This window comes from Temnothorax curvispinosus, unplaced genomic scaffold (genome assembly GCF_003070985.1).
Source record: "Temnothorax curvispinosus isolate PA1 unplaced genomic scaffold, ASM307098v1 QBEX01007908.1, whole genome shotgun sequence".
NCBI lineage: Eukaryota > Metazoa > Arthropoda > Insecta > Hymenoptera > Formicidae > Temnothorax > Temnothorax curvispinosus.
This window is the reverse complement of record NW_020217688.1, coordinates 466-13,352: the sequence shown is the minus strand read 5'-3', so window position 1 is coordinate 13,352 and position 12,887 is coordinate 466. Positions and strand designations below refer to the sequence as shown.

General features: G+C 37.5%; 1 protein-coding gene across 1 annotated transcript; it reads left to right on the top strand.

Moving 5' to 3' along the window:
- The first annotated feature begins 4,357 nt into the window (after positions 1-4,357).
- Positions 4,358-5,535, top strand: LOC112457582. Its single transcript, XM_025020731.1, has 3 exons — positions 4,358-4,472; positions 4,570-5,032; positions 5,415-5,535. Exons 1-3 carry the CDS (start codon positions 4,358-4,360, stop codon positions 5,533-5,535), a joined length of 699 nt encoding a protein of 232 aa, XP_024876499.1.
- The last annotated feature ends 7,352 nt before the right edge of the window (positions 5,536-12,887 follow it).

Here is a 12,887-nt window from a genome sequence, read left to right as displayed (position 1 = left end):
ATGGAATTACATTACTACAAAAACTGATCTCAGCCTTCCACAATTCTCGAGTGCTGTAGACTTGATCCTTAGTTCGACTAGTTTTATGTTCAACGGCCAATTTTATGAACAGATCTTCGGAAGCCCGATAGGGTCTCCCCTCTCCCCTATCTTGGCTGACATGGTCATGGAGGATTTAGAGAAACATTGTATACAACGGCTCAGTTTCAGGATATCCTTTTTCAAACGATATGTGGATGATATTTTCGCGGTTGTTCCCGAGTCGGGTATTGGTGAATTATTAGACAATTTCAACAATTACCACGATAGATTAAAATTCACTTACGAAATGGAAAGCAATGGCAAATTGAGTTTCCTTGATACCACGGTCATCCGCGAGGGAGGCTCATTGCTTACGAATTGGTTCCGTAAACCAACTTTCTCGGGCCGGTACATAAATTATTTTTCAAACCATCCTATAAAATACAAAATTAACATCGTAAGGAATTTGGTTGATCGGGCGATTCTTTTGTCCGACGCGCGGTTTCACAATTCTAATATTAGTGAAATAAAAAAGATTCTTATTAATAATTGTTACCCGAAAAAAATTGTTGATAAATATGTCAATGTCCGACTTGGCGAATTGCGAAATTGTAACAACAATGATCCTGTCAGTAGCGAAGTGGCCGAAGATCCTCGAAGGTGCATTACTGTACCTTACATAAAGGGCCTTAGCGAGAATGTTAGCCGTACAATGCGAGACATGAACTTTAGAGTTCTTCACACCATTCCGAAGAGATTGGATTGTGTCATTAGGAAGGGTAAGGACGCGTTGCCGAGTCTCAGTCAGACTGAGTTAGTTTATAAGATTGATTGTGCAAATTGTGATGCGGTATATATTGGCCAGACAAAAAGGCATTTAGAAACACGCATCAAAGAACATCGATGTGATATTAGGAAAAATGTTGATAATCATTCTGTTGTGAGCAAACATCGCCTTACACACAATCATGATTTCAAGTGGCAACATCCAAAAATTTTATACAAAGAAAAACATTTCAAAAAAAGAGAAATATCGGAAATGTTTTTCATTAAAAAACATGATTGCACAGTCAATTTACAAAACGATACTGTGAGCCTGCCATCTATTTATAACCGGGTCATAGGTATCACTTAGTCGGCCCTGTATATTCGGTTCTGCTCGTTTTTCCATCAGAGCGCCGTTTGCTATCCGCGGATTACGTTTGACAACTTCATTTCGACTTTGACTGTCTTACTGTTCGGACGTTGTGCCTTGATATGGCTAGTGACGTTTTGATTTCACCGTTTGTTTTGGAACGCATAAGAATTGTAAGGTTTTAACTAATTTTTACAGTGTTAATTAATTTTATTGTTTTTGACCAGCGTGATATTGTAACGATTTTGTATATTTTTCTATTGTTAAATGTATTATTTTCTCTTTTGTTTAGTTTTGCGTTTGTCTTGACGTTGTCAGGACACCACGTCAACGATGCAATTTGTTATGCGGATCGGTGTAACTTAAATTAATAGCACTTGATAAGGACCGGAATTCGGTCAAAACGTCGTGCAATATTGTTTTAATTGGCCAGTTGGGTCGAAAATAAAACGACTTATTTTGAATTATTTGCTGGCGACTGAAATTGTTTTGTTTATTTATACATTATATGTGCGTACATGGTAAATTGATCTGTTATTAAAATAATTACCTTGTTGAGCCACCAGCAGCTCGTTTGGATGCTTTCTGAAAATATTATCCGTCAATCTATCGTCGATCTTTCGTTTTACGCCATGTGTGTCAATACTATTGTTATCTTCTATGTCAGACGACGTGAATGTACACTTGATCCCGGTCGTCGTCGTGTCGTTTTCGAGCAACATAGCTGAAAAAATATAATGAACGTGAATCTCATCACGAATGTCAGATATATACGTCACGTAGCGTTTCACGCTATCTCCAGCACGTACCTGTTTTTTTCGCCGCGTATTTCTGCGTAATGTTCAATAGCGCTTTGCCATATTTAGCAAAGTTTGCCTCGGTAACGTGCGGTATTTGTAACATGGCCTCTTTGGTATCCGGCAAACGCTGGCTCATAGCTCTGACAGCCAATATATGCATAATGGAAGAAGCAGAAACTCCATGGTTGCAGCATATTCTTATATTTTTGTCATCGATTCGGCATAGCAACGATCTTGCACGTCTTTTTTTACACGGTCTTCCACTAGTCTCTTTACACGCGTTGAAACTTTAGCTACACCGCTTATAATAGTTTTCTTCAATTTCCTCGTTGCAATTTTAATCTGTTTAAAAATCAAAGAAAAATAAAAACGCATATAAGACGACAAATAATAGACGAAATAATATATCGTCCATTTCTCCTCTATATCTATACTCTCAAACACACACACACACGCGCGCACACGCGCACACGCGCACACGCGCACACACACACACACACACACACGTACAACGTCATTCTATGGCTACGGTAAACATGACGCTACAAATGCTTTAAAGCGTTCTTCTTCTTTTTCTTTCTTTCTTTATTGAAAGAATAAAGAAGAGGACGGCTTCAAATTATTTGTAGCGTCACGTTGACCGTAGCCTATATCTATAAAAAATATTTGCAACGCACCGCAAGTTTGTTTATTAGCATTTCGTTTGTCCATCTTCTTCCTTCGAATATACCATTGAGAATAAAAATACCTTTGCGTCGTTTCTCGTTAAAAGTTCCGTCGCTCTTGGTCCAATTGTGACATATGCGTAAATAATCTCATTATTTATATAAATATCTTCTCATAAATATTTTTCCAATACTATTTGGCGCATAAGGCATTCTACGTTACTTTTTATCCACAATTTACCATGACCGTATAAAGGATGTTTTGCAAAATCTAAAAAATTGCGCAATTAAAAATTAATGACATATTAACTCACAATAAATTACAAATTGTTTAAATTTGAAATAAAAAATATATAATAGATATTTTGGCACTTACCTCTTTTGTACCTATATTTAGGCCTTGTTTATTCATTGTGCATCTGTAGGATAATATAGCTGTTGGGAGAAGACTTTGAACGAGCAATAAGTTCCCGCCCTTCTAGAGGGCAGCTCCCGGTTGGCGGCGCGACTCGGCGCGCCACGCGTGCGTGCGGGCATCAGTGGTGCTCACAAGAGCCTCGATCACCGTCGTGTTCAGACATGTTAGTTACGGTTTAAGTTACAGAGTGTGATATACTTTTATATAATAAAGACAGTATTCAGAGTGTACAAAGACCAAGATTGTTGTGTTCCCTGCTCATCTCACCACATTTCAAGTCGTCCCTGATTATATTTCCAATAGGTTATGGGCCCAGGGCACGATTCCCCTGCGTGAAGAACATAGCACGAAAGTGTATATACGAAGTGTGTGAGACGCCGGCGAAGGGCATAGAAAGAAATAGAAGCATCTAGAAGATTAGAGGGTAAGTAAATAATATTCCTCGTTGCTGACGAGCAAAACGAGAGACTTCTCAGTTAATAAAAATGTTCGTTCGATAAATACTGTTTCTCGAGAAATAGAAATAGAGGTAATAATGGTAATAAGAGAATTAGAGAATAGATGTGTAAAGTGTAATAAAGAAGTAGAGAATGATGAAGGAAAAAGAGATAGAAAAATGCCGCTTGGTAGCAAGTCGGCGACGTGCGCGTGCAAGTCCGATCGTGAACGGCGAGAGTCATTTCTTTTGGCGCGCGGAAGTCCGATCGTAGACGGCGAGAGTCATTGTTTTTGGCGCGCAGAACTTGTTGCTGGGCGCGCACAAACACATAATCGATTTTGACTAACAACATGGCATCGATGCTAGATGGCTAGATTACGATACATGTAAATGTATGCGTATGCTAAATGGCTAGATTGCGATACATGTATATGTATGTGTATGCGTATGTATAAAAACTCTATATGACTCTATATGAGTTTATTTTTTTTTAAATCGATATGTATCAAGTCGGTAATTGAGCATGACTTGCTGTGCGGTGTAGCTTGATTACTGTTTAGGGAAGCCGCGTAAATTTGTATGGGCCCCGTGCGTGTGCGTGATTAACCCGAGCTCCCATAGATCTTTTTAGCAGTGCTGGGGATCGCAACGGACAGTGGTGTGCGCGTGCGGATAGCCCTGCAGAGACGCGTGGTTTTCTCGCTTTGGGGTTATTGTGAATTGCAGTGCGTTCTATATAGCCTCATAAGCATTAAATTTTTATCGCTGAAAGAGATCTAATGATAGAAATTGTAAATTATTATTTGTCAATACGAATGTTGGTTAATCTTGTCAAAAGAGGAATGCTAATGTTCAATTGATATTTAAATCCCGATATAGATGAAAGAAGAAGGCCAAGATGCGCTGGTCGACTACGACAGCGATAGCAGCTTTATCACGGTAATAGATAGAGAAACAAAAGATAAAAACGAGGAGACAGTAAGAAAAGATAGAGGTAAAAGAGTATTTTTTTGAAAATAAAGTAGTCCAGAAGAATAATACATATATGCATTCAGAGAAAATAAAAATAGTAATTTCAAAATTCCGTATAGAAGCAAAAGATAAAAAGGAGATGGAAAGAAGAGGTGCAATCCCGAAAAAGAACTTGCCTAAAGTCAGAGAGAATATAGATGTGACCAAAGCATGGGAAGAGAACCGTCCAGTACTGCCAATTGGAACCAAAATATTATATGAAAAGCAAGAAAAATTGGTCGCAAAAATGGACAATTCGATGCAGATGCTGGATAAAGTAATGACGAAGGCCACCGAGATGATGGAGAATATGGTGGAAGTCTCCTGTTTAAACTTAGAGAAAGAAAAAGTTAAACTTAGACGTTTAGAGGTAAGCAATAAAGATACCCAAAGTTCAGTAGAAAACAGTAAACAAACGGTTAAAGAACTAGAGGTAGAGTCTAAAAAGAAAAAATTAAATGAAATAACAGTCTGTTCAGCCGAAAAAGATAGGAGTTTAGAGACAATAAAAAGAGCTATAGAATTGGAATTGAACAGTCAAAGGTTGCATATTAGAAGAGAATATAAGCTGACGCAAAAATCCAACTTTGATCTTTGGATGGATTATTTAAAATCTGAGTTAATGAATAACGAATTGTTAGATGTAATAGATTCAAACATTGAAAGTCCAGAAAATCTCTCCAAACTAAAAGTTGCTAAGAGAAAAAGTCTAGTTAGAGATAATAATCAATCATTTAGATGAAAACTATCATAAAAGGATTCTACATGAAAAAGATCCGAAAGAAATTTTGAAGAAATTGAGAGGATATAAAAAAAGTGAAGTAAACGTTACTCATGCATCGGTACGAGCTAAACTCTATCAAATTAAAATGAGAAAAGACGAAAAAGTAAGTGATTTTTGTGAACGCTTCGATTCAATAATTAGAGAATATGAATCATGTGAAGATGCGGTACCCCTCGCAGAACAAGAGATTAGATCTGCACTTTATCAGGCTGTGTCAATTAATGTACCAGAGCTGAGGAATGTAGATTTAATTAGAAGATAAACTAATCTTAAAGAAATGAACATAGATGAAATAAAGTCTTTTATGATGCAGTTAAAAGCAGAGACTAAAAACGAGAATAGAAAAAAAATTAGAGAAACTCGAAGTCAGGGTACAGAGGGCTGCTGCAGAAGAGAACATGAAACAAGTGAAGTGCTACTAATTATGTTGTAATTATAATTATCATATGATCTATAATTATATTATTCCAGTAAACACATACTTAGTCGGTGGAATATTAGTTGCAGATGCACAATACAATTATAATTACATAATCATCTATGATTGTTATATTGTATGTAATACGTATTAATTGTGTGCATCAAATTGTGTTAAAAATGTTTTTTTAATCAAATGCACGCGCGAGCAATACAGCGTGACTGACCATTTTTACGCGTTCGCGGTTCTGTATTTGAACCTTTTATCGACCGTGACGGTAACGTAGCGCGCTCGCCTGCACCGCTCTGCACCGTAGCTCACCGGGTAATGGAACTCATTAATGCTCCTCACTGTACATACCTCATCATACCATAATGTTTTATGAATATTATTTACATAAATAGATATAATGCAAACTTTTTCTTGATACACGTCTGATGGCATAATCTGGCATAAATGTGAACTCATTTTGCGATATCTGTAATCCAAGTATCAATAATGTAAAATAAAATTAACTTGAAAGTCAATAAAATATTAAATAAAATCAATACCTTAGTAATAATCTACAAACTCTCGATAAAATAGCACAACTCTTTGTAATAAATGCTCCATTAATGACTGTTGGTGGCGGCAATGTCCAAGATGATACATAACTATACAGCTTTTTAATATACAGATCTTTGAAACAAAACAAATAAATAATAAAAAATCAATCAATTAAACATTTCAGCTACATTATTTGTAATTTGATTTTTGTAAATACCTCTTCATAAAATGCCAAAATTTCTAATAACAATATAATATTGTAATTGTGTATGTTTAATCCATCAACAATTAGATTTTCTGATATCGTTGTAAGCACAGGTACAATTTCTGCTAAATCTTCCAATGGACCTTGTCGCAAAAAAGACGATGCATATTGACCTTGTTCTTCAAGACCTTGTCTTACAAACTGTAATAAATTGTCACATTAGTGTAACAATAATATATATGTAAAGAAAATAAACTATAAACGTAAATGTATTCCGCAAAACTAGTTTTGCATACATATGTCAAAATAATATCCAATCCTTACCAAGTTTGTCATTAGTTTCTGCAGAGATCTAATTATTTCACATTTTACATTTAAACTTGACTCATAAAATATGTTTTGCACATGTATCAGAATGTTTTCTCGTAATTCTGAAAATATAATATTTTAATTTAACATTTCAACATTTGAAAGTTTTAACATTTTAATGGTTAGAATATCTTTGTAGTTACCAGTTATTGATATAAAAGTCATCCATGGCAGCAAATCGAGTAACTTTGGCAGATGCTCTCCTGAATTGTAATATAAATATTCGTCAAAAAACAGTTTAACTATAAGTATCCTTTCTTGCATGTATCAAGAAAATTTGACTGTCATAGTTAAAAATTTATCCATTTCTTCCTCAGAAAACTTTCCATTTTCCAGTATAAATGCTAAAACATTAACATACTGACTATGTAGTACATAAAGCTTATATTAGTTTTTTTTAGTAACAGTTTCTGGTATGGGTAGGAGACTGTAAACATACATAAATTATTATAATAATTGAATTTTCATGTTGTATTACAAATATCAAATGCTCTTCCGGCATTAAAATAATCAACAAGAAATAATTAATTATTTAATTTAATTAACATTATATATACAGATATGTAAAAATAAAATATTATAAATGTATGTTCAATATCGTGGGGTCGCAATAAGGATCAGGACGGTGGCGGTGAGTCAGCGAGACAAGATTTGGTAACAAAACAATATATTCTGTGGTTTAAATTACATATGTTATGTTTGCATTGTCTTAGGCGGCGCCTTGAAGGCGCCTAATCAAAAAATAAGTGCTAACGCACGGTTTTAAAATTCAATGTGGCGGATGGCCTTCTTTTCAAGGGGCTCAGAGGGGACCGAGTTGTTATTGAGGTCGAGTTTAGAGCCCGGGGTGCGAGGTGGCTTGTCCGTCGGCTGATCCGGTGGGTCCACTGGCGATGACGGAGCCAGGAAAGCTTTCCTGAGCACCGTCTGACACGCTGTGGTTCGCGTCTCCTTGACGCGGATCAGGTGGAGGGCCGGTGGCCGAGAAATGCGGCAATCCCGTTTCGGGAGCGTCAGTCCGGCTGGCCTGGTGCGGCGCACCTCCGGGAGCTCCAATGGAATGAGCTTCCACGGACGTATCGCTTGTCCCTTATCCAACTGGCGTCTCGTTGCCTGCCGCTCCTGCGGCACAGGCTGACTAGAAAGACGAGGTTTCACAGGGGCCGGCGTCTCTTGGTGCCGCTTCTGCGACACCGGTTTAGCGGGCTCCGCTTCCTTCGTGTGCCGCTCCTGAGGTACCGGCGGGTAGGAGAGGCGCTTCTTCCGTCTCTGGCTCCGCGTCCTGGTTCGGCACCTCTTCCGTCTGGTCGCTGTTGGAGTGGGGCCACTCCGCGCCTCCGTTTCCACTGTGGCGGGCCCGGAGGGGGCGTCCGACTTGGAGGGGGCCGCGGTCTCCACGATGGCTCTACCGGAGTGCAATGAGCGGAGGAGAAGTCTCTCGACGCTCGATAGTTACTGCGCGGAGGAGATGGAATCTCACTCGACGCGACAAAAGAGTTAGTATTTCGAGTCTCTCAACGCTTCCTCGATGCGAGATGCAGAGTATAGCGGTAGGATTCGATGCTGGTCTGTGCGCGGCTTGCCTTAAATTGCTACTCGAACGTATTTTAAACGCGAGTAAGTGTACGTGAGCCGGCGACGCGCCGCGGCGAGCCGCGAAATCTGATAAACGCGTGTTGGCCGGGCGCGCATTTGTCAGGCGCGCGCGGCACATATTCGACTTCTCGAACAATATATTATTATATGATTTTAAGAATTATATAAAAAAAGACATTTTGAAATAATACTATACATGTATTTTTACATGTTAAAAACATTGCTACTCATTTGTCCTCGTACTTGAGTATTTCATTATGATTTTTATTATTTGAAATAAAAATTGGGCACCAGAGGTTAACGTTTAGCTTGAACTTTTTATTAGTTATTTAATATTAATATTCATGAAAATACTGTAATAGTTTTAGAGCCGTATTACGTACATTGCTCAGTTAACAAGTTACAATACTATGAGAATATGTATATTGCTGGCAATGTCTGAATAAAAAAATTTTACTAAACAAATACTACTATATAAATTGTTACGTACATTTACTGGGCGCGATGCCGTCGCCACGTCGCTTGGCAAAGTTTGCACTCGATGACGATGCTCTGAAACTACTGGCCTCTTATCCGCGCTATACAGCATAAAATCACTCGTCTTGTCGACACGCGTCATGTAGAAGATGTGCGGTAGATAAGATGTGAATTCACGCACACTGTCAAAGCCAAACTGCCTGTAATTCAGGTGCACTTTGTACTCTTGTAGATAGTGGCTGGGCAGATCGGCATACCAAATGCCATCCGGATGTTTCTGCATCAGTAGTTTAAATAATAATGTTTCGGCATCGGGTATCAAATTCAATGTATCCATTCCGTCCTCCATTCCAGTCTTCTGTTCCACGTTACCGTTTCCCGTCATTCGGGCAAAGAAGGCTTCCTTTCTGTTATTTTGTTCCCCGTTCGTTTCTACACATCTCTGACAGTTACTGACTGAATCAACTGATGGAAAATTATCGTCATCACTAAAATACTTTGCACCATTTTTGTTCGCCTCTTGTCTGACAGCATATACAATTGGTGTCGGAGGCGATTCTAAGTCGCTGAGTGAATTGCTTGGCAATTGCGATTCTTCCATCGGACACTGTTGCTGGGCCACGTTCGGCGAATCGTTACTCAAGATCGGAAAAATTATGTTGTCATCCAGGCGCAATATGATGCGTGAACAATATGTACGTGCCCCCGTAATTGCTGGGCTGAAATATTGACGAATAGCACTTGACCGTTGTACACGACCGTCACAGCGTCCTGAAAATTCACACCGTTTAGATAATCGTTGATATGTGTTGCATAAAATAACACAATATGTCAGATACGACGTGATTTTTCTGAACTGACCTCGCGTAATGACGAGATGGCGGACGTAAACGAAGTGAGATGTATCTGGCTCTGAGGGGCTGTTGCTCAGGTTGCTCTCTCGTTTTCTGGCGTGACATTCACGAGCTGACGTGCCTACTTCTCTCCAACGGAATCCTGTGTACGTATTATGATCACCGTTTGAAATTTTATATAAAGTATGTTGGTAAAGGGAACGTCTCATTTGACCGCGTCACGATTGATCACAGTTACCCCATTCACTCTAGGTTGTGTTCAAATTCCCCACCCGAGTGTTAAAAACCCTATAGTATATGTCACGTGCACTATAGATTTTCAGCACTCTGATGGGGAATCGGAACGCACTCCTACGGAACTGCCAATCAAATATCTTTCTTTTCAATCAGTTATGCTGGGTCTACAATGCAAGTCGCAAAGTCGTGAGTCGCAAGAATTGGCCAATCACAGTCGAATTTGAAGAGAATAATCGACTGTGATTGGTCAATTCTTGCGACTCACGACCTTGCGACTCGCATTGTAGACCCAGCATCACGTGGCGACACGGTCACGTGACGCCGACTAGTTGGAAAATTGTCATTCATACGTAGCGCGTTATTATACGGGGGAGGGGAGGGGGAGTACATACGTTTATAAATTACGCCTAAAAGCGCACCTACGTAATTCTACTGTTATATAGAGCAGCGTGATGTAAACTTAGGGCTTAAAGCGGGTAGCACACATTTTTTAATAAAGCATACGGCGTAAACATAAAATAATTAATTGTTCCATACACGCGTGTATATTAATGCATCTGTGAATTTAATTCAAAAAAAATATACTAATAAAAAGAACGAAAGAGAAAAATATACGAGTATAAAAAGATGTATTTTTTCACACTTTTAATCAAAGTTAAATAGCAAGTTTCAAATAAATGCTATTTCACTAATGATGGCATTAATGTAATAACTGTGTTAGTAAGTTAATAATAGATATTATTTATTATTTATTTAAATGAAGGTAACATTTATTATAGATTTATAATATTTATTATATATTTTGCATAACGGCCTAATTTCTATTATAATTAAACAATTAAATATATTAAATTTATAATTGTTATATTTTTTATAAAAAATAAAAATTTGATATTTGACGATGAAAGAATATTGAATTTATTTTGAATTCCTAGTTTCCAAGAATTTTTGAGAAAAAAATAAAAAGAATTAATGTAAATTAAATACAATAAATTAACCATGTTAATTAGATGATACAATTATTGCGTGGAGAAGGTAAATTGTAAGTTGGTTTATTTTCCGAATCCATTTTTATCGTGACATTATAATGTACTAATTATAAAACATGCGTAAATCTATTATTTTGCAAAATTAAATTTCTAGACATCATCACATGCTCTATTTCTAATATCACTGTAAAATTTCTTTTATAAGAAACGTATAAAATATATTTTTATGGCAAATAATTAATCAGTAATAATATAAGACATGTAACTATATTGCTTATATATTAAAAAGTATAGTTTTGGGAGTATATAAAATTATTTCGTCTCATAAATAAAAATGATTTGTTATTCAACATGTACATGTGTTTAAAATAGAATGAATACAAGCAGTGAAATGTAACTGAGGTGAACGAACAACAGGGATTTAGTTATCTCAGTATATTTACAAAAGCTCTTCCTGATGAGCAGAAACACAATATCAATAAAAAATACAATAGTAATAAAATAAATGGCAAACACATTAAATAGTAGTACTGTTCACAATAAAATCAGAATAATAATCATTCTTAAATCCTAAAAAATAAGAGCAAATTAAATATAATATATATAAAAGTTGTCAATAATTATGTTATTATTGCTTCTTGAAGACACTGTATGTGTCGTGATCGCAAATCGCATTACTTTTTTATCTCGCAACGAAAATTTAAACTAATTTTTTGAATAATGCGCAACGTAATGTCGAAACTAAGAAATATAAATGAATATTGATTTAACGCTATATAATTTGGTAGAACATGTAATGTCTTTTCCGAGAATCTTTACCTTTTGCTACTGGAACGTAAGAGACCCGCGTGACGGGCTAAACAATGAGGTATCAAATATCAAGGTTGTTTACCGTACCGACATAAACACACAACGAAGCGTCTCGAGTCAAAAAACAACGCGGAATTCGGTAGAAATACAATTAAAGCGTGTCCACGTGGTGTAAACCGATGCGCGGCTTATCAATATTGCGATCTATCTCGCGATAGAAACCGTCGTTAGACAGCGCTATCCGATGTAATCGGAAGGGCTTGAAAGAACCCGCAATGGCGTGGTCCACGCTTATACGAAACACGGACAGAAAAAGAAACGAAGTACTTAACGTTGAAGAACTCAGCTCGATCGTCATAGGCTGCATTAACCAGGGATGTAATTCTCGAGCGCCAGCGGAATTCGTCCTTCTTATTAAGCACGCGTCCTTCGTCCCTCGTGCGTCGGTTGGAATCTTCTCGCTCTCTCTTTCTCTTTGTTTCAGGCGGTAATAACCACGGAAATCGCACGCACGCAGGAATCAATCTTGTCGTGATCTCGAGGATCACACCACGCGAGGCCGGTACTTCGAAAGTAATTATGCAATGGCGCAGCTTTATGCAACACTTTCCGAACAGAATATTCTTCCGTATATTAGAATCACGCCTTGTATAATTAATGTATACGACCAAACGATCTTACTTGACCGTATTTTATCGGGATTACGCTTATTCGAACGAATCTTACTAATCGAGCAAAAGAACCACGATCTCGAAACGTGCGTACTGTATCTCAGACCTTGAGCGAATGGCGCGGAACGCGGCTCGTCGCGTCGCAAGCTCGGACCGGTAACGACAAAAGAGAATCGGTAGCGCGCTCCTAGCTTCCGGCACCGTGGTCGCCGCTACGCTATCGATTTCATGAACGAGTCGATATTTTTGAGAACGCGCTAAATTTGAACAACATGGTATATTTGTTATCGTTAACTCATATGGGAGAAATGTCTTATATAGTGTGTATGAATTTTATGTTGAATGACATTTGTTTATAATTAATGTCTGTCAATGTAAATGTAGTTGAATAAATTAATTGAAGTGTATTAAATAAAAATATTGATTTGTATAAAAGTGTTGC